The 26,972-nt window shown below is 37.6% G+C and overlaps 1 protein-coding gene and 1 long non-coding RNA gene across 3 annotated transcripts in view; both read left to right on the forward strand.

The window, feature by feature from the left end:
* Positions 1-144: 144 nt before the first annotated feature.
* On the forward strand, positions 145-6,358 carry LOC141368994 (uncharacterized). Of its 2 annotated transcripts, XM_073873864.1 has the most exons (4): positions 145-497; positions 4,506-5,562; positions 5,670-5,825; positions 6,164-6,358. In XM_073873864.1, exons 2-4 carry the CDS (start codon positions 4,531-4,533, stop codon positions 6,356-6,358), a joined length of 1,383 nt encoding a protein of 460 aa, XP_073729965.1. In that variant the 5' UTR covers positions 145-497; positions 4,506-4,530. The 2 variants fall into 2 exon arrangements, with proteins under 2 accessions (XP_073729965.1, XP_073729966.1); XM_073873865.1 differs by lacking the exon at positions 145-497 and having other exon boundaries at positions 2,545-5,562.
* Positions 6,359-15,802: 9,444 nt separating this feature from the next.
* The window catches only part of LOC129439378 (uncharacterized), a 51,444-nt gene continuing 40,274 nt past the window's right edge, over positions 15,803-26,972 (forward strand). The window contains exon 1 of the long non-coding RNA XR_012372425.1: positions 15,803-16,554. This is a non-coding gene — a long non-coding RNA (uncharacterized lncRNA). The remainder of the gene's footprint in view (positions 16,555-26,972) is intronic.

Consider the following 26,972-nt stretch of genomic DNA (forward strand, 5'->3'; position numbering starts at 1 on the left):
AAGAAATGTTTACATGTGTATATATATTTGTATATTTATGTATAATTTATATAAATACTTAATATATAAATATATATTTTTCTCTTAAAATGATACATGCATGTGTGCATATTTATATATACATAATTATTAGACACAGTTCACACACATATATGATGTAAACAAAAACTTTTATTCTGCTATAGATTAATCGCAAGTATGTATCCCTATTAAACACCCACCTGAATAACCAAAGGGGGTGATTATTTGCATTATATTGAGGTAAACCCAAAATCATCTGTACAAAATCTAACCCAGGTACATGTCTGATGATTTGTTTTGTGTATTCTTTGTTTGTATTTCTGTTGCAGGCAGAGTGCAGAGAGACACTATTTGCCCTCTCTTCAGTGTCTCTTGTCTGTCCTCCACAAGCAGAGACTCACTGATAGACCGCTGTTAACAGTTGTAGTGTTGACACATCCACCTGCACGTCCCCACCACAAGTGTATCCTGTACAGGTATGCCAGTTTTCCAAATGAAGAGCTGTTTTCCAAAACGCGATAAACGCCATTTAAAAAAATTAGTTTGTCATGTCATTTGGCTGTGTACTTAACCTATTCACTGCTCCATGAACGTTTCATGCCAAATCACTACATTTCCTTTCCTAAAATGTAGGTACAAGATGCCGTTCTTTTCCAAAACGCGATAGCGCCGGAGCCTATTTTTTAGCCTTAACGCGATTTATCCTCAAGACCAATCAGAATTCGACGAGCGTTCGACGCAATTCAATGGCGGCGCTCTTAACAGATGTTTGTTTATGTTCATTCATTCATCAAAATGAGGATTAATGTCATGTTAATACATCATCCGGAGAAGGTACCCGTTTGCACACCTTCGCTGTGTGTGCGTGTGAGGTTACAAACTGTGTGTAGACGAGAGAGAGAGAGAGAGAGAGAGAGAGAGAGAGAGAGAGATGTGAAATATGTTAAGCAAAAGAGGTTCCTAACGCCCTGCTAAGGAGAAAACTGAAATGGTGAAGGGAGTAATAGCAAGTTAGTTATGTGTAATTCTGTTTATTCATACTGGCTACAATGTATATCACAATCTGAATAATTTACTTATTCATTTATAGTATGAAGAGTCCCTGAGTATATGTTGCATGTTCTCTTATTTTTGTTTTTTGTTTTTTAAAGAAAAAACATAAATTTATGGAAAAAATTTATGGATTTATAGCATTTTGGAAAAAAAATTAACTTTGAATTTATAATCAACAATCTTGTTTGATTTAATAATCATTATTCAACATGTTCAGACTGAGCAAAAAAAACAATTTTAACAAAATAAATTGAATATTCACAAAATTTGTGGGTCTAGGTAAAAAATTTACTTTTTCTGAAAACTATTGAAATGGATTTATAGCGTTTTGGAAAAGAGCTCTTCAAATAAAATAAATCACATTGTCCTTAAAGTTATAGTTAACGCTAACCCTAACTAAAGTCCTCAGTTGTGGGAAAATGAACTGGAAATGCAAGTTGTGCCAATTTACAACATCAAAAAGATTGGACCTGCTGAAACACAGCGGATTAAAACATGAGGATTTAGGTCGAGTCCACTCCATACCGTGCCTCTATGCAGATTGTCCTTGCACAGTCAAGACATGGGGTGCATTAAGGACACATTTGTCAAGGCATCATTCTCAGTCAACCCAGCCAGGAAACATCATTTCGTTTACATGCATTGTCTGTAATTCATGCTCTTTTGACAATGAGAGGCATTTTTTTGAACATCTTCGTGGCCCTCTAAAAAGGTTTGAAACTGTGTCATGTGTTTTTGAGGGCTGTGATTATAAGACCAACAAATATACAACATTCCATAGCCACAAGAGTAGAAAACACAACCCACATTTGTTGGAAGATTTCAAGACTAATGTTCTTTATCAACACCAAAACAACCCGGATGAAAAGAGTGATTTTGTTGAGGATGAAAACGACTGTGGCTTAGTCCTTGAGGAGGATGAGGACTTAAACAAAATTGTAACTAAAAGAGTGGGGTTGCTCCTCCTGAAAATGGAGAACATTTTTAATGTCTCAAATTCATGCATTAATGAACTAGTAGAGGAATTTAATTTGCTTACAGCGTCTGCCCCCGTCATTAAAGAGATCATTCTGAGTACTTTGAGAAAACATGGCTGTACATTTGAAGACTCAGTGATATCAGAACTGGTCAAAGACCTTTGCCAGCTAAGCCCTGTCTGTGCTGCTTTACGAGTGGATGGGCCTTTCAGCAGTAATTTCAAGAGAGAGCAATTTAGTAAGGAGCATCTCTCATCGATTGAACCAGTTGAGTACATACTTGATAGTAAAGAGAAAAAATCATTATAGTACATACCAATCCTCCCATTATTATCTGAACTTGTGAACAACAGCCACATTCAAAACACAATATTACAAAACAAAATGCCATCTGATGCCTCTTCTGGATACAAATCGTTTAATGATGGATCTCTATTAAAAAAAACAGCTTTTTATGTGAGGATGAACTTAAACTCCCACTCATATTTTATATAGATGACTTTGAGATATGCAACCCTCTGGGAACATCCCGCAAAAAGCATAAAGTCACAGCAGTGTACTGGGTGTTCGCAGACATACATGCCACATGGAGATCTACACTGACTTCCATTTACTTAACCATTTTGTGCAAGGCAAATGATGTCAACCAGTATGGCTATGCAAAGGTTTTGGACCCACTGCTCAGAGATTTGAAGTCCTTTGAAGATGAAGGTATTTTTGTTTCAAGTCTGGGCAAAGTGGTCAAGGGCACTGTACTTGCTGTAGTCGCTGACAATCTTGGTGCTCACTCAATAGGTGGCTTTGTTGAAAGCTTTTCAGCTTCACATTTCTGTCGCTTTTGCATTGGAGAACGGTCACAGATCCAGGAGCATGAAGTAGGAGAAGGACTGTTTCCTCCACGGACTAAGTCCAACTATGCCATGCATGTCAAAGCAGCACTGTCTGATCCAGCAGAAGGTCACCACTGCGGTGTTAAAAGACATTGTCCCATCTCAGACAGACTCAGTAACTTTCATGCTATATCAGGTTATCCCCCTGATGCTTTGCATGATTTGCTCGAAGGAATTGTACCTATGGAAATATCACTCTGTCTTGATGTGTTAATCAGAAAGAAATACATCTCTCTTCAAGAGCTCAACCATTCCATACGTTGCTTTCCTTACAAATGGAGTGACAAAAGAAACTGTCCATTGCCCCGCATTTCAACTTACGAAAAAGCGTAGGAGGTAACGCACACGAAAATTGGTGTTTGTTGAGAATGATGCCACTCATGATTGGTGACAAAGTCCCAGAAGATGAGCCTGCTTGGGAGGTTTTGATGAACCTTAAAGATGTTGTGGAGCTTGTCATGGCTCCTCTCCACACAGATGAGACAATAGGATACATGCAAAGTAAGATCTCAGAACACCGTTACAGATATTTTGAAGTGTTCCCAGAGGAGAAAGTTCGACCAAAACACCTCTTTCTTGAGCATTATCCATGGCTTACAACTGTTTATGGGCCACTGGTACATTTCTGGACTATGTGGTTTGAAGCCAAACATCGATTCTTTAAAAGGATTGTGAGGCAGACTGGGTGTTTTAGAAACATCCTCATGACAATGGCAAGAAAACACCAATCAATGATTGCGTATCATACCAACAATTGCAACAACCAGAGGCCAGCACTGTCAGTGTCCCAGAGGACTCTTGTGGCAGTTGATGTTCTTAAAGATGGCATTAAGGAGTCCTTCGCAAGAAAGTTCCTTGGGGAAGAATTTGTGAACATGACAAATAAAGCAACCATTTTAGGCACAGACTATAATATTGGCATGATGCTGCCGTTTGGCTCAAAAGGAGGTCTACCTGACTTTGGAGAAATCCAGCAAATAATCATTGTGCGTGAAACTCCTGTCTTTGTTCTAAAATTGCATAGTGGTTGGTATTGTGAACACCTGAGGAGTTTCAAAGTAGAGCCAACAGGAGAGACAGAAATCCTTAAACATTCCGAATTAAAAGAAACATACCCATTGGCTGCATACAATACAGCAGATGGCCGTATGGTGACCCTTAAACACTTCATTTGCACATCACAGTAAGTGTAATGGGTTGGTTTTGTTTATTTTGTCATATCAAGTATGTGTGCACTTTTCAAGTAGATATTGAAACAATTACTTAACATCTGTATGGCCAGGAATCCTGTCTTATTTGTTTATTGTAATGCTTATTTAACTGGGAAGATTGCCACAGAAAATGGGAAAATGTGATGCATACTTACTCTCCTTTCTTCTCCTCCTTTCCTAATCTACTTCTTCTTAAAATAATGATGACAATCAAAGATTATTTATTGAAATTTCCACTGAACTAAATATCTGTTTATTGCTTTGGCAGAAGAATATTGAAGCAGACTTATGCAAGTGAGCTCATCAACTATTAATAACCCGTCTCAATTTATTTTCTTTCTCTGTCTCTACAGCTGAGGAAACACACACCAACCAAAAATGTCGGTCCATTTAAGAGTCATTTTAGAAGAACACAACATTCAAAAGCTGAAACTTCCAACAGGAATTCCAAATACAGTGGAAGATCTTGTTTCCATAGTTACTGAAACTTTTCAATTGTATGGGGAAATTGGACTACTATATCAAGACAAAGACTTTGACAATGAGTTTTTCAGTGTCACCTCAACTGCTGACTTGTATGACAAGGCCACTGTTAAAGTCATCCTAAAAGAGCTGACAATAACCCTTGACCTACACCCAGTACTTGAATCATCTACATTGAGTTCAGTGAGCACCTATCCTGCAAGTACTACTGAAACAGACATCTGCCCTGCAGATCATGATGCCTCCTCAGAGATGTTAAACTACGCATCGTCAAGTTCCAGTGACACACTTATTCTCCCTGATTCATGTCGCTCTGCTGCATGGCCAGTACCATTCCAAGTACCAGAGTTTTCCCGAGACATAGAACTCATCCTCGCAGAGGCAAACAAATCATATGATGCCACTGGAAGACACTTCATGGATGCCAGTGTTAAATCAGCAATAATGCAAGAACTTGCAAAAGTAATTTTTTCTTACACTGCTTACCCAACCAATGAGCAAATCCTCTCAGTGGCTTTGGTTTCTAAGTTTCCGTGTCTTAGGGAGCCGGGATCATTTGCAGGCTTATATGGCTGGCAACAGCGCATAAAAAACAAGATGCACAATTACCGTGCCAAGCTAAGATCTCGAAAATATTCTTACCCGGAAATTGAAATCAACACCTTAAAAAGGAAGCATCCAGGTGATGCAGTGTCCAAAAAAGCAGAGGTTAATTACCCGCCTCCGCATCCTACTGGTGAAAGCCAAGAGACTCTGGAGAAAGAGAGGCTTGAATTAATTTGTGAAATTACAAAGAAAAACAATGCAAAGATAATTGCAGATAAAATGAATAAAACCTTCTCTAGCCGAAGAGTTGAAGTGGTCAGCCTCAGCCCCTCTGTGGGTGTGTTTAAAGAAAGGTGGCCAGCATTATTCACTGAGGCTCAGGTGAGAATGTCTTGTAATTTTTTCTTCCCACTATGATACATTCATGTGATTACTATGAGAGCTGGTCTTTAAGTTAAAATGTAATTTTTGGTCCTTTTACTTCCTAGATCAAGGAGGAGTTTAGACGCATCACAACAGTTTCCTTGGAGGAGACATTCATGCGGAAGCTTGATGAGTACACACCAGGTCTTTTGCGGCTAATGCATGCCAAAGGAGGAGCAGCTGGTTGCAAGATGCGTCCTCTGCTGGACACTTTAAATGACGTATGTTATTTATTTTTTTTACAAATATGTAATTATTGATATGAGTGAAATAAAAGTAAAGTAATTTGTAAACAATTGCTTTGTGGTGCGCAAAGTTGAGCTCCTTACCAACTTAAACCTTTTAACATCAATGTGTGAATTCGGTCTTATCCATCCATTTTCTTTACTGCTTTGTATGTTCGGGTCACAATATTTTTGAGCCAACCTAGCATTTATCAGGCGAAGGGGCAGGATTCACTCTGGACAGGTCGCCAGTCTGTTGCAGGGCTGGAATTAGTATATGTAAATCACTCCTCACTACGCTTGCAGTCTTATCACTAAATTGTATCTCACTACAGACACAAAACATTGAGAAAAAAAGAGATGCTGTTTTCTGCTGCCTCATAAACTACCTCGGTGAAAGACAAGAAGATATTTTCCATGACTGCCAGGTATGTCATGTTGATAACAGATTTTTGATTAACTCAAAGGAATCCTCCTCTCGTATCCACCTTCTCCTTTTGCCTTCCACTCCCCCTCTGCTGTCCTTTTAAACTGAAATATATTGAAACAGCATAAATAATATAAAAATACAAATGTGTATACTTTTTGTTTGTTTCTTTTTAACATGTAGGAATGTGAGGACTACACAGACAAAACGATGAAGGTGATTGTCATGGCTGAGGAGGATCCATCAGATGTGTCTATTGTGATCGAGGGAAACCAAGTGATGGAAGGATGTGGAAGCCGAACAAAGGCATGCATACTGCTGATGGGACTCATTTATGCAATCAACATGGAATATCCAAAGGAGCTGAAGAACACCTTTGAAGCTTTTCAAAAACTTTTTTTGGAAATTGATGGGGCAAAACTACTGAAAAAGGTCCACAGCCTCAAAAATAAACTCATGCAGTAGACACATTTCCCCCTCTTTTTCAGAAGAGGATCTTTTGTCTGGACATACTTTTAATGGAGTGTAGTTTTATATTTTTCTTTTCCCTTATTTGCTCCAGACACAGATCCATCCAGCCCACTCCATTGCTCTGTGATTTCCCCCAGATTGACAGAAAAGGATTACCAATAGAATTTTGATCTCTCCTACCCTCTTTCCCTCCCCATTTGTTTGTGTATTTTATTCTCATCCTATCTTTGAGAGTGAGAGCAAGTTCAAAAACTAAAGAATGTTGTTGTTTTCTATTATCTTTATCCAGATATTTGATACTGTACATGCACAGAAACAACCATGTGGAGTTTGTGTGTGTGCTTTTGATATTTAAAATAGAATACGTGGAAAATAGAATAATATGTGTTGTTTGCAGTTGCCAATTATCTAGTCTCAGCCTCAGACGTCACGCCCACAAACTGTTGGCTGAACGTCTGATGTTTTTCGTACACCTTTCTGGAAACCCTGTGAGAATGTTAAAGTCGGCTTTGATTGGTTGAAAAAAACGGATTTCCAGGAGACGCGAGTGTCGCGATTAGTTTTGGTCCCTGGAAAACAAAGCTCTGACGTTCCATTGAGGAAGAGAGTGTTCACGTGGATAATAATGAGCAGTTATCATGATCAGCTAAACATTGGATTCTCAAAAATATGCAAAGTTCGCGGCATCGACTCTCTGAAAGACGTCCAAGAGTTTTCTTTAAGGCAGTTAGTGGAGTCAAAAAGTTTGGTTCTCCTGAATTGCTTGTATGTGTTAAAAAGTGGAGAGATATGCTTCAAACAGACATTTAACGGGAGCGTCTCATTGGTGTGGCTGTTGATGAAGTGCACAACGTTGTCCTATGGTGAGTAATGTTGTTTATTTAGATGCTATTCGGTTGCGGCTGGTTATTTCAATAACTGACTTGTTGCCAGCCGGCTCGTTATTGTGGGGAGTCCGAAACGTGACGCTTAGATGAAACAAACTGTGATTGGTTGTTTGACATGTCGGTCAAACAGCTCGTGGGCGGGATTTGTCCAGAAAAAGCAGCGAAAAACACCAGACCTTCAGTCTTGAAGGTCTGGCTACGCGAGACTACCAATTATCCAGAAACAACATTTGAAACTGTTATCTCAGTGAGTTATAAAACAAGTCAAATTGTTCATTGTTGTGAGAAGCTGTTGTACTTTATGTAGCACTTTATTCTGTGTTTTTTGATAATTTGGTGCATCATTGCTGCTTTTAAACAAGGCTGTTCAGTTATTTGTTATACAAATGTACCTGGACCACAGATTTGGTCGTCACTGTTGTGTAAATCTGATGAGACACAAAGAGTTTAGTCTAAGAGTTTAGATACAAGAAAATCTTAATGTGATTGGAGATCCAGCACTGCTCTGATCTCCTCACTTCTTTTATTTTCTCTTCTCTGCTTACTTCTCTCCTCACTTCAGTTTTCCGCTCTGATGTCCTAAACAGGGATATGTTTTATTATCCAACATTTTTGAAACAACATTTGATAGATCAGTGAGTTACAACACAGGGTTCATTACTTGAAATGTTGTGTAAAGCTGTTGTGCTGCACTTTATTTTGAGTGTTTTGGATAAAAAACATTGATCTGATGAACCATCTGAATGTCTTTATTGTGTGGGGGGGTACATTTTACCTTCTCTGAATAAGTAATTGTTATTAACTGATAAGAATTAACTTTGATTTGAAGAGATAATTTTTACCTAATTTTAATGAGTAAGTAGCTGTAAAATATATACATAAATGTGAGGTATTGTTACCCCATTTTTGCAAGTATTTAATAGCTTTTTACTACAGATAGTTTATACTCCATATATGGGATTAAATCTACCCCACCAAAGTCGATGCAAATTGTTACCTCACATTTATTGGGTAAATTCTATAGATTAGTTTTTACAGTGAACAATTAAATAACTAAGATGCATAGGTGCGATAGAAAATGATGTGCAAACATTTTATTTAAATTTCACACAGATGCAAATAGGCTTGTTTTGAGAATTAAGATATCCTCACAAAAGTGTTTATCAATGCTCATACCCTGTTTGAACTTTACCTACTGAACAACATACTGCAGGAATTAGAAAAAAAATTCTCATTATGTCAACCCCCTTTGTGATTTCTAGATTAGGTACACGCCTTGCTTATATAGCGACCAAAATTACTGCAGGAATATTACAAACATACAAAGCTATTTTTTTCGTGTAAACGGAGTACACACGCTTACAGTCCGACTTTTTAACTTTATTATTATTGTTATTAATTCAGTTGTGACACATGCACACCGAGGTTGTGTAGGCTATTAAGTACAAGTGTGATATATTGTAATATTTTACACTTGTACTTGACGTAAAAATCAACATTTTAACATATTTAATATTAACATTACAATGATTTTTGACCCCTTCTGCTTCTGACTCTATAATTTATGTCAGTTATTTTATAAGGCAAAATAATACAATCATGACACCAAACAATAATAAATATCATGTGTAAAAGTGTAATAATAAAACAATTTCACATATGTCATTAATTAATTATAATTTTATTTAAACTAGCCAATGAAAGTCAGACAAATCAAATCAAATGAACCATTGAAGTCAAAAAGGCTGACCATTAAATGTTTGTGCTAACTGCATATGTCTGTCTGATTGATTACGTTCGTTGTGTAATTTTCAATTACACTATATCCTACCATTAATTAAACAAAACGCTATTAATAAAAAGCAGAGATACATTAATTTAAACCGTAACACGCCTAGTTGTCTTTTGGTAGATTAACGACGTACTTTAAACGTCTTATCTCAACGTTCTGCTTACGTTATTTTAACACCTAAAAAAAAAAACGTTTCACAAAAGTTACACTTTGGTCTGGTTTTATTTGCGTAGTAAACAGACGTGATGGCCTATTTACGTTTTATTCCAACGTTCTGATTACGTTATTTAACACCTAAATAAAACATATAAAAATTGTTTATTTTGGTCTGGTTTTATTTTTGTATTAAACGGACGTGATATTTACGTTTTTTTTCCAACGTTATAATTACGTTATTTTAACACCTAAATAAAACGTCCCAAAAATAGGTTATTTTGGTCTAGTTTTGTTTTCGCATTAAACGGACGTGAAATTTAAATTTTTTTCCAACGTTATAATTACGTTATTTTAACACCTAAATAAAACGTCTCAAAAATGGTTTATTTTGGTCTGGTTTTGTTTTCGTAGTAAACAGACGTGATATTTAAGTTTTTTTACTACCTAAAGAAAACGTACCACTTAGGTGCTTTTACAACATTTTAAAAACGTCCTTTTTTGGTTACATTGTTTATTAAAATTTAGGGTGACGTTTTTACAACGTTTTTAAAACATTGTGCTGCAACATTACCTAATTACAACCAAAACACAACGTTGTGAAACTTTGTAAAAACGTTTTGTGTTTGCTGGGTGGTAACATAACTATTGGGAACTATTGCAAATACTCAGCTTAGAATTAATCAATAATATGTGCACCTATTAATGAATAACAGCATATGTGCACTGCATGTGCTCAGATTGAATTTAAGATAAGCACATAAAACACAACCCGGAAGTTAGCGGCGCATGGGTTCCCTCGATCAAAAAGCCATGTATTTTCCTCAAAACTTTTGGAAAAATCACAGAAAATAAGATCTGTGTTTAACAAAGAGTTATGACCCTTACACGTTTTGTCTATCAAGATAAATCTTTACAAGTTAATCCAAAATGTATACATTTTGAAGCCTAAATAAAGCCATCAGATATAAAATGCTAACTGTTGGCTATAAACAGACTACAGCACACCATGGTCGTGGATCAACGTCGTCACCAAGCTTCCTTGATCTTTATTTAAAAAACACACTCGCTCATTATGATACCTTATACTAATATTACAGTGGCCAGTAACAGTGTTTAATATTCAGCTCGTTTGATTTAATTATTTTAGTTCGCCGAATTGAAAAAACATCCATTAGAGATGCGCGGTTGGCGGTTACAGCCGCGGATAAACCGCAGATCGGGCGGATGACGTGACGAAAAATAATATTTTAATTAAATTCGGGCAGGTGGCGGATTGACTGCTTGTTATTAGCTGTGTCCTTCTAAGCATGCGACCTTAAAAGGTGAGCACTCTGTCTTTCAAGGTGGCAGGCTCAGAAGTTTGCGAAGAGAACTGAAATGAGACGGTCTAGTCTTCTGAGGACCCATAATTTGCGTCACCTGTTGCACGCGCCCCCAGTAGCGCCCATCGCGCCTGTCAGCAATAAACAGCGGAGACATTTCTGACTTATTAAAATAAATATGTAATCAGAAAAATATTAAATTTATTTTAGAAAATATGACACATTGATGTAGATTAAACTATTCAACAGTATATCAAATAATCAACCTTAGAAATATATGCACCATAAACCGAATAATATTAACACAAAACATAACTTATAATACTAAAACAGTGACAGGAAAAAGTTTTCTAATACACTTTTATTTAATAAGTTTTCAAAGTGGTAAATCAGGATGACACCAGTGCAGACTATGTCATTTGTGCGTTTAATTTAGGCTATTTATTTATTTATTTTTGTCCCACGGATGATGAGTTTTGTGATGCGGTTGCGGATGAAATAATAGCCCATCCGCGCATCTTTAACATCCATATCTGAATGAAAAGGACTCAGAGTCAGGAAGTACAATATAAGCGCGTTTAGTAAGACCTTATGGCAAATCACGTTGCCCAAAACACAACAAGAACTGCGTTTTCAAAAGATATTGCGGGCAAACATAGACATTTGCATCCGGACGGGATTACATTTCTCAGAGGACCTCTTAAGCACTATGCGGACGGGATTAGTTTTCCAAACAACGTTTGAGTTTCAACGTGTCCCCCAGGACGTCTGTGATTTTATGTACCGATTCGGACGGGATTAAAATGATGCAGGCTATTCCAGAGATGGGAGTGTCTGTTTCATGCATTTGGGCGTTGCAGAAGAGCACGTGCTATGGATACGCGTGTTTGTAATGTTTAATATATTGCTGTAAATGTAAAATTATGACAGAACATGTCATTTATTAATTTAATTTTAACAAATAAAAATAAAATATACAAATCCTACTAAAGTAACCTACGTGTTTTATATAACTGTCTGCTTAAACCCAAAGAAATGAAGAAATAATGTTTAATAACAATTTATTATCTTTATTAAGTAACATTACCATTCCGGAGTTGAACAACTTTGAACGGAGTTTCTTATAACGTTAATGATATTACAGTGGCCAGTCTTAACAGTGTATGATATTCAGCTCGTCTTGATTTAATTATTTTATTTTGCCGAATGCGAAAAAACATTCATATCTGAATGAATGGGACTCAGGAAATACAATATACGCGCATTAGTAAGACCTTACGGGAGATCACGTTGGCCAAAACACGAAATGAACCGCGTTTTCAAAAGATATTGCGGGCAAACACAGACATTTGCAGGGCCGCTGGAAGTCATTTTGAACAGGGGGTGCTGTGAATTTTTTTTTTTTACAAAAACCTATGCGGCACATATAGGCCCATTTAAAATACATTTTAAAAATAAATACATTGAGTTTCACACTACTTTATTGTCATATACACTTTAGTGCACACAGCAGGGTCTGAAACACACAGACATCAGATTAATATATGCGCTATTAATAATCAGAAGCAGAAATACTTATAACAATTCCAGGGGAAATTACTTTCGTTACAACTTCAGACATACATTACATATATATATATATATATATAAATATCTTTTTTTACATACAACATATAATATTATAACAACATATAATATTAAATAAACTTCAAAATGTTCAATGTCCAGACGAACATATTTTACTTTCGTTTTTAAGTTGGGATCACACGTCGATTATCAGTGGTAAAATATTCTCACAATTACATACCTTATATGACCTTTTTTTTACTAAATAGTACTATTGCTGGCTTTTTTAACTTATAAATAATTCATACATTGAACAAAAATAATAATGGGTTTAGTTCTGATATTGTATACTTTTATAAAGAAATACATGCTGTATAATTACATTTTTAAAATATATTAGGCTTTATATAAGGTTTGTACTCTAAAAATACTTTATTTGTTAAAAACAAGAGATAAAGAATTTACAAACGTTCTCATTTCACCATATCCACAGGTGAAGAGTCATTATACAATAAATTTGTGGGGAAGCATTTAAAAACATTTAAAAATAGATGCATTTGTTTAAAAGCAAAGCATTTATTTAGATGAAGCAGCTACTTTGCGCCTTCTACGGTCTCATAATCGGTCATCATTTATGTCCAAGAGACTCAATAATAATCTTTTACATTTTAATCCTTTAAAAAGGCGTGTTTGTGCTGCTTCGCATCCATGTATGTGATAACAAACCCACGTTGTTATCCCGTTAATACTGTATGCGCATATTATCAACGCGCTACTCTAGCAAAAGACACTCGCGTCGCGCATTGCACCGGTTGTATAATAAATTTCAAAGTCTCTCATGAGGGAACTAATGCCCAGGGAGTTCAGAATTTCTGTGTGGGCATGCATCAACCAAAGGTGTGTGAGTCTTTTCTAGGTCCTGGTGAGTGCGTACTGCGTACCCATACAAAAGACGCAAGGCGGAGAAGTGCGCTCGGATGAGGCCACGGAGATGGGTAGGCACATGAAATTAAAATCCAAAATACACGTAATAACGTGTGTCAAAAATAATTTCCTAAAATATTCATAAGTAAAATATAGACGGGGTTGCCGGTTTACAAACATTACAGGGTGCGTGAGCATCCAGGAGGCAGAAAGCCCGATTGGTGAGCTGATCCGCTACTGCAACAACCTTAATTATTGAAGCGTTCTTTATTGTTTGTATATAAATAAAACTTGGTTTTAGTTGGAACTGTTTTTCTGTCTTTATTTTTGCAGTGTTACTGTGATACATGTATGAATTATAATGTTAGGCTAGTAATGTAATAGTCGCATTTACTGGTATGTTAACATCAGGCACCCAGCACTGACTCTGTTGGTACTATTATCCACGCAACAACTCCTTTGCATTTTGACTTACAGACACAGCTAGCCAACAACACAAGGCACGTCTCTTCTTTCTGCCTCTCGCAACCAGTTAATGACGTCGCCAAGCAACCCATCTATAAATTGTGCAAAAATTTTTACTTAAAAAAAAATCTCCCGCGGCCATGGACATTTGCATTCGGACGGGATTACATTTCTCAGAGGACCTCTGAGTTCGGTGAAAAACAGTAGGTAAATTGCTCTGGAATTCTTACGGAGGTCGTCAGAGAAAAACACAGACATGGCCTATTCGGACGGGATTAAAAACACAGAGGACCTCTGAGAAGCAAGATTTTCTCAGAGGTCCCCCTGTAAAACTAATCCCATCCGAATAGGGCTTTAGATGCTGGTTTACTTACAGGTATTGTAAGGGCCAGCATGAGGGACAAGGTTTATCGAGTCTCAGTAAGTAAAACTAGAAAGTTATAATAAGAGTTATAATAGTGTTCTATGTATTTAAAAGATAACTATAAAAACAATCTCTGAACAAACAGTTAAATTCCAAAGATTTCATATAATAGTTTTATATAATTATATATGTTGATTTTAAAGAGAATTGTCCAATAGCATCAACAAATACTTATTACAATATATTATAATTAAACCATATGCACTCTAAATAAACCATATATACTTATTTTGTTTCTATATATTTTTACCTAGTAATCCACAAGCCCCAATGTGAGAGCCAGTGTAGTAAATTTCATCTCACATTCACATTACTATGAGCTGACTGGAGTGTTGTTACAATAGTATACAATAGTTTAACATTTAATTTTTGGTATCAGACAGGTGACTTATAGTGCATTCAAGCTATACATATCAAGCATGTTCTCTGGGAATTGAACTCGCAACCTTTTGCACAGTTAACAAAATGCTTTAATCACTGATCCACAGAAACCTTACAGCAAGAGTTGTAGTAAACATCTTAATTTTCATAAAATAAGTAAACTAAAAACAAACTATATACTGATTGCAAAAACTGATAATTCACATGACAGGTCCCTACAGGGAAAGATGGCATTGTTGCTACACAATGTGAATGCCCACGTGGACAATACAAATGCAGCCATGCAGCTGCTTGGCCATCTTTCAAGGGTGTGATTTTTCCGGATAAATCCGGAATTCCGCCTTTCCGACGTGAAAATTAGTCTCTTGTGAATCATCCAAATCCAATTTTTGTGTGTGTGTGTGTGTGTGTGGGGGGGGGGGTTGCAAGGCATGGTTCTAATGACCGCTCACCTCAGTCAACATTTTGTGTGCCTCTGATTCATGTCTTCATATCACCTCTCAAGTAGTTCATTTATTTGTCACGATGGAACTTTATTCAAAGCAGAGCTCACCAAAGACCGTGCAGTCGGATCTCCGGCGTGTGGTGTTGGATGCACATAAAAAAAATTCATGGGTTCGCCTACAAATAGTATGAGAGGAACATATCTTTCCCTCTCAACCAAACTAACAAACTATTACATCAAGATTTGTAATCAATAATTAATTTGTATTAAATGCCCCCACTAATTATTCTGTAAACATTAAACGTGTTTTGACTAATGATGAAGTTGTGTATGTGGCTTGTGTAATTTATTATTACCATGTGCAATCATACATTTTACTAAAAGAGCACAAATGTGTTTACAAGAACATAACATTCCTCATAGATCTAGTCACTTATTTGTACTCTAAAAATGCACCACATTGATGTATTTACCATGAAATGCAAAGTGACTGTGTAGTGGAAGATTTTAAATTTTTATTTTAATTATAGTTTATGAAATGCAAAATCCTGTTTTTCTGTTCTAGTGAAAGATTTCTGTTCTTTCCATCTGTTCAGTAGTAAAATGTCCAAAGACTAGGACATTATGCAAAGTCCTACCAGATAAGATAAAGGGGGGCTAGTGAATGAGATGAACAAGTGGAAAAACTCAGTAAACGGTAGTCTCACTGAGAACAAAATAATTTCTTCTATTTGACCAGATGTGCTTCAACTGATATGTTTCTTAGTCATTGATAAATTGAAGGTTTATTTTCTAAGTGACGCTGGAACTAAGATGACGATCTTTGGTTCATGGGCGGAGATGGGATGACTGTGTTTTTCAGTATCTTACTATAAATATGTGCTCAACCTTGTAAACGGGGCTCTTGGGTTTAGACTCCTAGCAGAATATATTAAAGAGCACCTATTATGAGATACACATTTTTAAACATCCTTTTGTGTGTAAGTGTGTATTAGTACATGCTAACGATATTCAAAAAGTACATACCTCAAAGAAAACGATGACGCGAGTTATCGTCTCTAATGTTCGAGGACTACAAAAAACACTCAGATTGTAGGCAACAGTTTACTTCCTGGGATTAGTGACGTAGAGAAGACCAACATTATCATAGTTCAGCCCTCTCTGCCGAGTCAGAGAGCTAAAATGGCGGAGCTTGGGAGTCCCTGCTTTGACTCTGTTTGCAAACTCTTGTTTCATCGTTTAAGCGATTAAATCTCTCGAGTAGACGCTGTCTCTTTAGATGCGAGGGCAAAATAGCACTTTATGGACTTCCACAGAGGACATCATGTTTAATACGGTTCCGGAAAAATCCAGTCAGAAGTTTTTCACGGAGTTTTCACAGTAACTGCTTCTCATGAACCAAAGCTGGATTTGCGCGACGTTTCCTCCTAAAAGTTGGATTACCATGCACTTCTGGATCACAGGCTGTAAGTATTCATGTTTATTATTTGCCTTTACTGTAAGTTACGTTACCGGTAACCAGAGCTTAACATTATGTGCGTGTAGAGCTCAGATATATGTGGGTCAATATATAATTGAGGGAGTTTTCATGTCCATGAGATTTATCTTGCAAGCATGCTTATTAAAATAAAATTTTTAAAGTCTTCAGTGTTCTTCATGATCTTGTCTTTACAAATTCCATAGTTAATTATTATGGAAATAATCATTTATATATAAAATTTTACTAGATATCCCTAAAATGTCAACTAAATAACGTCCGAAATGAATTACAACCACAATCTCATTACCTAAAAAAACATTTAAAAAACTTATTTAAAAACAGTTTTAATTATATTATTTACATTAAGCTGAAGTAATTGTGAACAATGTGTCTTTTTGGGCAATATGTCACATTTTCAATAGAAATTCACAAATTGAATATAGGTCCGAGAAGTCGCTGTCATCTAAGTTACCCATAGCAAATACACCCCTTAAGGAGGAGTGTGTTTTCCAAATCACATGACCTGCTCCACATGATGTCATTTCCTCCTGAAGAAAAAACTAGCAAGACTCCCAGGTATGTTCTCCCTCCACATTTTCCGTTATTTCACCTAAAGTAGTGCTTAGGGCAAATGTGTACTTATCATATGTCAACAATGTTACTACAATGAATTCATAAATATCTTTGAATTTCAATTTCACTCAGTTGCACATATAATATTTAGAAGAACCTCTTTGTAAAATGCCATACGGCGTCTGGTGCTAGGCCACCATTTTGATTTTATCCCTAAAAACAGCAAAAATGTCAACTAGGTTACCAGTCACCTATGTTACTCTCCAAAGGTAACTTAGTTGACCAAGAGTAACATGGTTGACATTCATGACATGTTCTTATAGTTTTCAGGAGTTCATTTAATATTCTAACTGTACAGAAACTATAAAATACTTTGCAATAAATATTATAAAAGTAAACTTGTTTTCAGGCAAATGCCACAATTATCTGCTGCAGAAAAGCAGCGCCGTTATCGTGCACGGCGAGATGCTGATCCTGCGAAAATGGAGGCATACTTGGCAAAAGGCAGGCAGAAATGGAGAGAAAAGAGGGAGCAAGGTGCATACTATAAGCCCATATCTGAAAGGAGTGAGAGGGAAAAACGTGCAAAGAGAAAGGCCTGAAGAAGAGCCCAGAAAGAGAGCAGACGCAGAAAGAAACAGGCTTCTGCTATTGTTACCCCACCACTGAGTCCTGACAGCCAGGAACAACCAGTTCCACAACCAGGAAGGTTAGAAGGTTATGTAGTTAGAACCTCAAACAGAACTATGTGGGCAGGCTATGTAGAAAGTATCTTAAACAGAACAATCTCTCATGAAAAAGTACTTTTTAGATTATAATGTTAGATTAAAATGCAAAATTACATGGTGGCATGGTGACAATTAATTTCAAATGATTTAAATGACACCTGCAATGTTAAAAAATAATTTTAAAATGTCTTCATGTAATTTCAGACAGAGAATACAAGGAAGAAGGACTAAAAGAAGACAGTACCAGAAAATATACATTGAGAATCACAAACTCAAGGAAAAGCTTAAAGCTCAAACAAAAATATCAGACAAATACCGTAAGCGATATGAACGGCTACTGTGCAGTGTCGACTCTCCTAGGAAAAGAACAAAAAGGATGCTCGGAACAAGTCCAGTCAGTGAGGATGTGCGGAGAACTCTGGTCTATCATCATGCACTTGTGAAAAGCCTCAAACAAAAATTTCAGTGTGCAGCAAAAGAAAAGACCAGGAACCTTATCGCCAAAATCGTATCTGGAAAAATATTGAAAAAATACAGGTTCCAGAAAATCATTCATGACACACTGGGGGTCTCAGCCAAACGATTCTGCAAGAATGTGAACACAAATGGGGACGAAATAGCCTGTTTTGCCAGGAAGAAATACATATCCACACACTTAAAACTGCAAGACCAGGTTGTTGCCTTTTACACCAGGGATGACGTAAGTCGTTCAACAGCAGGTAAAAAGCAGACCGTAACAAAGGGAAAAGTAAAGCAGCAGAAGCGGTTTATGACTGACACCATGAAAAACCTCCATAGGAAATTCCTGCTGGAAAATGTCTCTAGCAAACTTTCCTATACACTTTTCTGCCGAATGCGCCCATACTGGGTAGTCCATCCAACCATTGCAGACCGAGATACGTGTCTATGTAAGGTACATGAAAACTTGGAATTTATCGTGGAGAAACTTCATGGACTTAAACTTCTGGAGAGAACAGAGTTGGAATCTCTTGCTGAGGAAACTTGCTGTAATCCAACATTTAAGCCATGCATGTATGCAGAATGCAAGAACTGCAAACTACAAGACCTCAAGTTTCAGTCTGGCTATGATGGTCAAACCCAAGTTTCTTATGTGCAGTGGACAACTGAATCTGTCATCAGAGAGAAGAAAAGTGGTGACAGCAAAGAAAAGTTGCCTGTGAATATCACAGTGAAGAGGGAAATGGAGAGTTCTTTGGAGGACCTGATTGAGACTTTCCAGAAACAGCTCAAAAAGTTCAAAAGGCACTTGTTCAACATCAAGACCCAATTTAACTACTACAGGGAATTGAAAAAAAAACATGAAGAGTAATGAATGCCTCATACACATTGATTTCTCTGAAAACTACTCTTGCAAGTTTCACAAAGAGATTCAAGCTGTCCATTTCGCCTCTTCTCATCAACAAGCAACTCTTCATACAGGGGTCCTCTACATTGGTGGTGAGGAAGACCACTTGTGCTTCACAACAATTTCACCATGCAAAGAAAAGGGTCCACCTGCCATATGGGCACACCTCTCCCCAGTACTTAACCATCTCAAGGAAACATGCCCAACAGTGTCAATTATCCACTTTTTCAGTGATGGTCCCTGCTCACAATACAGGCAGAAGGGCAACTTTTACATGTTGACAACTGAATTGTACAACCAGGGCTTTACTGCGGGTACTTGGAACTTTTTTGAGGCCAGCCACGGGAAGGGTGCCCCCGATGGGGTAGGAGGCCTTCTGAAGAGAACAGCTGACAGATTGGTGAGGCCAAAGTGAAGACATTTCCACTGCTAAACATCTTTTCAATGCATTGGTAAAGATCAATACAGCTGTCAAGATCTTCTACATTGAAGAGGCTACAGTGGAAAAGGCCATACAGCAGATGCCAAAACAACTCCCCGCTGTACCATGCTCTATGCGGATTCACCAGGTCATCACGCAAGCACCAGGGAAACTGACATACCGTGATGTGAGCTGCCTGTGTTCAACAAGGCAGATTCTGCAATGTCAATGTTACCAAGCTCAGGCCTTCGACTTCAAAGTCAACTCAGCTGTTCCTGCATTGCACCAAGAACAACCAGACCTTGAAGTACAGTGGGATAGAGATGACATTGTTGGTAAGTGGTGTGTCATCAGATATGACAATGAGGTTTACCCTGGAACCATTGTTGAAGTGAGTGAGACACATGTTCATGTTAAGTACATGCACAGAGTGGGACACAATCGTTTCTTTTGGCCAATGCGAGAGGATGCGCTCTGGTATCCATTTGAGGATGTGCTCAGGTTGATTCCTGCCCCACAGCACGTGACAGCACGTCATGTTGAAATAAAAAGAGATGTGTGGGAAGATATTGCCAAATCATATCTTAATGGCTAAGGACACACACACACACACACGCATACAGGCATATGTGGTTTACGAGGTCAATGTGACTTTTTGGTGGTTTACGGGGACACACCTTTCCCAACATCCAATCGACATGAGAGTTATGTCAAAAAATTTCATTTGATCTACAAAAGACAAAACATGCTTCAAAATAGCAAATTCATTTTTACAACACACAAATAATAATTATGTGACATTTTACAGGCTTATGGGGTCTGAGCCAAATTGTGGTTTATGAGGACAATGTGACTTTTTAGTGGTTTATGGGGACACACCTTTCCCAACATCCAATCGACATGAGAGTTATGTAAAAATTTTTCATTTGATCTACAAAAGACAAACCATGCTTCAAAATAGCAATTTCACTTTTACAACACACTAATAATAAGTATGTGATATTTCACAGGCTTATGGGGTCCGAGCCAAATGGTGGTTTATGAGGACACTCAAAGTTTATGAGGTTTCTCTACACACAAACCTAGCCCAGTGGCCGTTCTAGACAAATTTCACTATGGGGGCAAAGGAGGGGCACATTAAAAAAGGGCAACAAATGATATTTAAAGATTATAGGGGTGGTTACAGGGATTAGTTTAAGCCAGGACTACACCTATATTTAGGAAGTATAACTAGTTTTAACAAACATGCCTTACTAAAAACATTACTTGTGTGCATTTTAAAGCAAAACAAAGAGCACTGATGTATTTTAAGATTTGTCAGTGCAAGTTGGACAGCTCTTACATTTATTTTAGTCTAGGACTAGTCTAATCCCTGTCTGGGAAACCGCCCCTTAAACTTTATTAAGGCCCGAGCACCAAGGAGGTGCAAAGCCCTATTGTTTTTGTCCGGTTTCTTCTTTTTTTTCTCCAAAATGAATCGCATTTTTGGAGGTCTAAACATGCTCAAAAACTCATGGAACTTTGCACACAAGTAAGAAGTGACGAAAATTTACATGTGGTATAGGCATCAGAAGTTGGCGTGTAGAAATGACTCTATAGCTAACCTGCAAAATTTCAAGAGAACAGCCCTCCCGCTACGAAAAACAAAGGTGGCCAGAGACATGTCTACACAGGCACGGGCCACCCTTGGCCTCTGCGTAGAACCGCCACTGACCTAGCCTCATCCTGGTTTAAGGGGACTGACAAACACAGCTCAATTTCACAAGTGGTCAAAGGTTTTCATTGCTTTTAAAACAAGTCTCTTCTATATATATATATATATATATATATATATATATATATATATATATATATATATATATATATATTTTTTTTTTTTTTTTTTTTTGAATGGTAATATATTATGGTTTCCACAAAAATATGACCGTGAGTAATGATGCTGAAAATTTGACTTTCAATCATAGAAACAAATTATAATTTAATATATATTCACATAAAAAACAGTTATTATGAATCCGGCTTTCCGCAATACCGCAACTTATACAACCCGTAAGAAATGCCTCACATGAAAGAACTCCGTGTATGTTTTAAAGATCGCTCTGCATCTGATCTCTATAAAAAGTCCTTCACAAAAATGGAATTATCTCAGCTTTTTGCTCAAAATTGGGTGTTTTTGAAGAAACCTACCCATGTTTGAGAGGTGATAAAAAGAGAACGAATGAAGGTATGATGAAACAGGGTTTTTTTGTTTGAAAGCAGAGGGTCTGTTCTTTCATTTGATATATTGTTTGTTTATATATTTAAAGAAGAACATTTTCTGGAGGGCATTAAACTTTTGTGAAAATCATGGCTGGCAACTTTTTTTAAAACGTTGGCAGGGAAAGAGTTAGGAGAGTAAAAACGTCAAAAACTGATTTAAAAATTTAAAAACTGTCAACATTACAATCTAGTGCTGCCAAATGATTAATCACGATTACATTCAGAACATTTTTACTTTGTGACGGGAATTTAAAAAACATTACTTTCAACAGCAATAACATTACAATCAGAAAAATTTTACTTAAAGGAACACACCCACATTTTAGCTTATTCACAGTATCCCCCAGAGTTAAATAGGTCCCTACATATTATTCTTATCTCCGTGCGTGCTCTGTCTGACGCAGCCCCCGCTAGCTTAGCTAAGCACAACGACTGGAAGTGAATGGCTCCAGCTAGCATACTGCTCCAAATAAGTGACAAAATAATGCGAACATTTTCCTATTTATGTGTCGTGATTTGTATAGTCACACCGTGTACAAATATCAAGGTCATATGAGACAGCCATCTTTTAACAGTATACAGTAGGGGTGTAACGGTACGTGTATTCGTACCGGACCGTTTCGGTACAGTGCTTTCGGCACGGTGCACGTGTGCACCGAAGGGCTAAATGCAATCTTTTGTGTGCGGAACATAGGTGGAACATAATATGTTGTGTGCGTTTCCACACGAACATATTAAGTGGCGAAAGTCTCCGCGTTCAGCGCAAGTCTTCTGTCAAACATATAACATAATTTGGCCCGCAGAAAGATTTTTATTTACTTAGTTGTATATTCGTTTGATTATTGATGTAAACGTTTACGTGTCGCGTCTAAAAGCGCATGTTAAACGCGTGTTGACGCGCTGTTTTGTTCTGTTTGTTCTTTCGTTGCTACGCAATCATAAGTCGCGCTTTCTGTGACACGCGAGAATAACGGAATGCGTGATCAGATTTTTCATCTGCACCTCACGTCAATCATATCATTGTCACAATGTGATCAGCTGGTCGGGACAGAGAAGAGCTGTAACCCGGGCTTACTCAGCTGTTACTCAGCTGCGGAGGGGTTCGTTAGTTCAAGTCACAGCTTACATTGGCAACTAGGGTTGCCAACCGTTCCGTATAATACGGAATCGTCCCGTATTTGACACATAAAATTCTTGTTCCGTATTGAACTGATACGGAACGCAGTTTGTTCCGTATTTTATGAAAATTAATTCAGTGCAAATACATGACAGTCACATAGCTTATATGTCAGCCATGAACGAAGACCGCGTCATTTGTATAAGAAAACCCTGACGGTGCGGTAATTTCTCCCTCTGTTTGTCTATGATCAGCGTAGCGTTTTTAACATCTTGCAGCCCCATTGGTCGTTTCAGTCATTGTGATGTCACGTATCATAGCAACGATGACAACAAGTGACAACAGCGGGAAATGTAAAAATGACTGCATCCGAGCAGCCGGCAAAAAAGAAACGAGCACAAAAATATAGAATTGAATGGGAAAATGACTACCCGTGGCTGGAATGCGTGAGGGACAATGAATACAAGGCCAAATGTACCATATGCCGTCGCGTTTTTTCTGTTTGTCACAGCGGAGTGTGTGATATAAAGCAGCACGCAGGAGATAATCATAAGAGGAGCGAGAGGCTGCGGGCACAGGATGGAGCAATGTCAAGGTTCATTGTCCGTCAGTCGTCTCCAGAGGCTCATATGGTATGTAATTATGTGGATTTTTAAATCTCAAATATAGTTGATAAGAAAGTGATTATATTAAAAGAGATAGTACAGGTTTCGCTTAACAATCCACATATATATATCTCCAGTGCTCTCCCTCTGTTCCTGTGTCCCGCTCCCTCCCGTCTCATAATGTGTCAATCATTTCTGGTGGGTTTCTTATTAAATAATTATGGATTTAGATAGCTCAAGGTTTAAAAAGGGGTGGGGTCTTTGAAGAGGGCGTATTATAAACTTAACAAAACCATGGTTCATTGTTGCCAAAATGATCATGATAGCTTTTATATTTCACATCTATGTGGTTCAGTCTTGTATACTTATTAGGCATACTTTGCTATTCATTAAATATTTAGGCCTAAGAAGTTGTATGAAATATATGTATCTAAATTTATTAATTAGTTTCCACTATTTTCACCAGAAGTTCAAAATTCTCTTCCGTGGGGGCATGTCACCGGACCCCCTCCCCCCCGTTCCTTATTTCCATTTCAGAAAGTTGGCAACCCTATTGGCAACACAAGCAAAGATTAGGAGAAACGTGCAAAAGGTAAAAGAAGGCTATGTATGCAACTCACCCATCTTAATATGAGTGTATATTAACTATATCATCATGTTGCTTGCTGTGCAGTTACACATAGAGAAGTAATATTATTTTTATACAGAGATGGTACATAACCAATTCAATACTGTGACTTAAAAAATCAAAAATAATTCAAAACAGAAACATTTTTGGTGGCAAAAATGTAGGCTAATCGTTCATAAATGTATTTTACTTTACTGTACCGAAAATGAACCGAACCGTGGCCTCAAAACCGAGGTACGCACGAACCATGATTTTTGCGTACAGTTACACCCCTAGTATACAGGGCTCAAAATTAACCCTTTTATTTGGTAGCACTGATGCTCCCAACTTTAAAGAGTTAGAAGCACCAAATTTTGAAGCACCACAGTATGTATAAGTTAATAGATTTATTTTATTAAAAATAAACACAACTGGGCTTTACACATCCTATGGCCAGGATTTGAATTTTTTTTTTGCAGATTCCTAAAATAGTACCCAAATGCTGTTTAAATAATAAAGCCACAATAATAATTAAACAATTATAGGTAACATAATTATGATTACAATAAAAAATCTAGCAAACACGTAAAACACTGATTAATTGTGACATTACAAAAGGATGTTTGTCGGATGTCCCTCAAGCAGGATGCGCTCATACATCATCAAACACTATTTGATTTGATAGACAGGTCAGTGTCTCCTTCAATAATTAACACATTTGTCATGACACTTTTTGTGTTTTTGGCACTTTCGCCATGTTCAAGCAAGGTCTCGCGCTTAAAATGTGTGGATTCTGCCACCAACGCCGTTTTACCTGCAACCTCCATTAATACAGTAGTAACATTGGCTGTAGTCGTCTCGTTCTCTTCATTCTCGCAGTTCGTTTTTTCACATTTTCGCGCTTTGCGTACCAACGTAGCACGGCAACAAGGAATGATTGACATTCATATTAACCAATCTGTGCTCTTCATTAAACGCAAAAACTTAATGGTGAAATTTGATTGGTTATGTAATGCTGGAGAGAACACTGAACCTGGAACAGCACACAGCATACACTATCTAAATCAAGTCACACCACAACAAAATAAGCAGTCGCAAAAATGCTCCCAAATATTTTTTAAGGTTGCACAGATTAAATTTTGGTCGCATATGCGACCAAAACAGTCGCAATTTCGAGCCCTGGTATACATACTGGGAACTATATTCTCAGAAGACGAAGCACTGCTACTTGGGCGGAGTGATTTGCACAACTCTGACAGAACTCTCTGCTCCTCACCAGGGGGCTTCTCGGGGGCTGCGAGCAAATCACTACGCCCAAGTAGCAGTGCTTCGCCTTCTGAGAATATAGTTCCCAGTATGTATTCGTTAAAAGATGGCTGTGTCTCATATCACCTTGTTATTTGTACATGGTGCGACTGTACAAATCACAACACATAAATGGGAAAATGTTTGTGTTATTTTGTCACGTATTGGGAGCAGTATGCTTGCTGGAGCCATTCACTTCCAGTCTTTGTGCTAAGCTAAGCTAGCAGGGGCTGCGTCAGACTGGGTTACAGCAGGCACAGAAAAATATGTATGGACTTATTTAACTCTGGGGAATACGGTGAATAAGCTAAATTCCCAAAATGTTGTTGTGCTCCTTCAATGACGGCAATTACAAAACGTTACTTTAAAATCAACAGCATTACATTCTGAACATTTTGACTCACTTTTCCATGCGCTTAAAGGTAAGCCCTCGGTTTCAAACAAACTCTCTGAGATTTTGCTCTGTCCTATTTTGTAGCACTGGATGCTCACATCTTTTACAGACCTTACATTCTCTCACTGACGCCAAGTGACCTTTGCTGATGTGAGATCTGAAGTGTCACATTACAGCGTTCACTGGGGCGGCAGTGGCTCAGTGGTTCATGTAGGTTGTCTACAAACCGGAAGGTTGGTGGTTTAATCCCCGGCTCCACCTGATCAAGTGTCGAGGTGTCTTTGAGCAAGACATCTAACCCCAGCTGCTCCTGATGAGCTGGATGGCCCCTTGCATGGCTCACACCACCGTCGGTGTATGAAGGAGAGAGTGAATGGGTGAATGTGATGCAAATTGTAAAGCGCTTTGGATGGCCATAGGTCTGTTAAAAGCGCTATATAAAATGCAGTCCATTTACCACTCACTTCAGCTTTTGTCCAGGGTTTTTTGAGCGTACCCTTTCCTCTGCCAGAGACTGAAAACAAACAAGATGATAAATTGTTAACATAACTGACTACCATTTTTTTACCTTTTAACCAGAACTGGTTCCCTGCCTGAACTAATATAAAGATTTGTTTAAGTAATGTTTACTCAAATTAAGCATGACAGTGTTCAAAGTTAAGAACAGGTAAGCCAACTCATTACATGAATGAAATAAAACCCAAATTTACCACACCATTGTTTTGAGAGACATTTATGACAAGTGTTTGTTCCTTCAGATGGGTACTTCAGGCATGGTTTCCTCCTTTTCAAAGGCTCTATGGAAATGGATAGGCAAATAATTGTTTTACAATGCTTTGTCTACATATAGAAATATTATTATTATACAATTTAAGTACTCTGAAAAAGAGAGTATAAAACTCGAGTGTCTGTAGACCTCTCACGGTAGCTTTTTAAACACAGCTAATTATTTCCATTCGGGACGAAACAAATGATTGGCTTGCGCAACTATCACTCTCTCTCGCGACCATGGCACCACCCCTGTTGCTA

The sequence above is a fragment of the Misgurnus anguillicaudatus genome, chromosome 12 (assembly GCF_027580225.2).
Source record: "Misgurnus anguillicaudatus chromosome 12, ASM2758022v2, whole genome shotgun sequence".
NCBI lineage: Eukaryota > Metazoa > Chordata > Actinopteri > Cypriniformes > Cobitidae > Misgurnus > Misgurnus anguillicaudatus.

Coding starts and splice junctions, on each gene's coding strand:
- LOC141368994 (XM_073873864.1), top strand. CDS start 4,531: ATGTCGGTCCATTTAAGAGTCATTTTAGAAGAACACAACATTCAAAAG. Junction 5,563..5,669: donor CATTATTCACTGAGGCTCAG/GTGAGAATGTCT, acceptor TTTACTTCCTAG/ATCAAGGAGGAGTTTAGACG. Junction 5,826..6,163: donor TGCTGGACACTTTAAATGAC/GTATGTTATTTA, acceptor ATCTCACTACAG/ACACAAAACATTGAGAAAAA.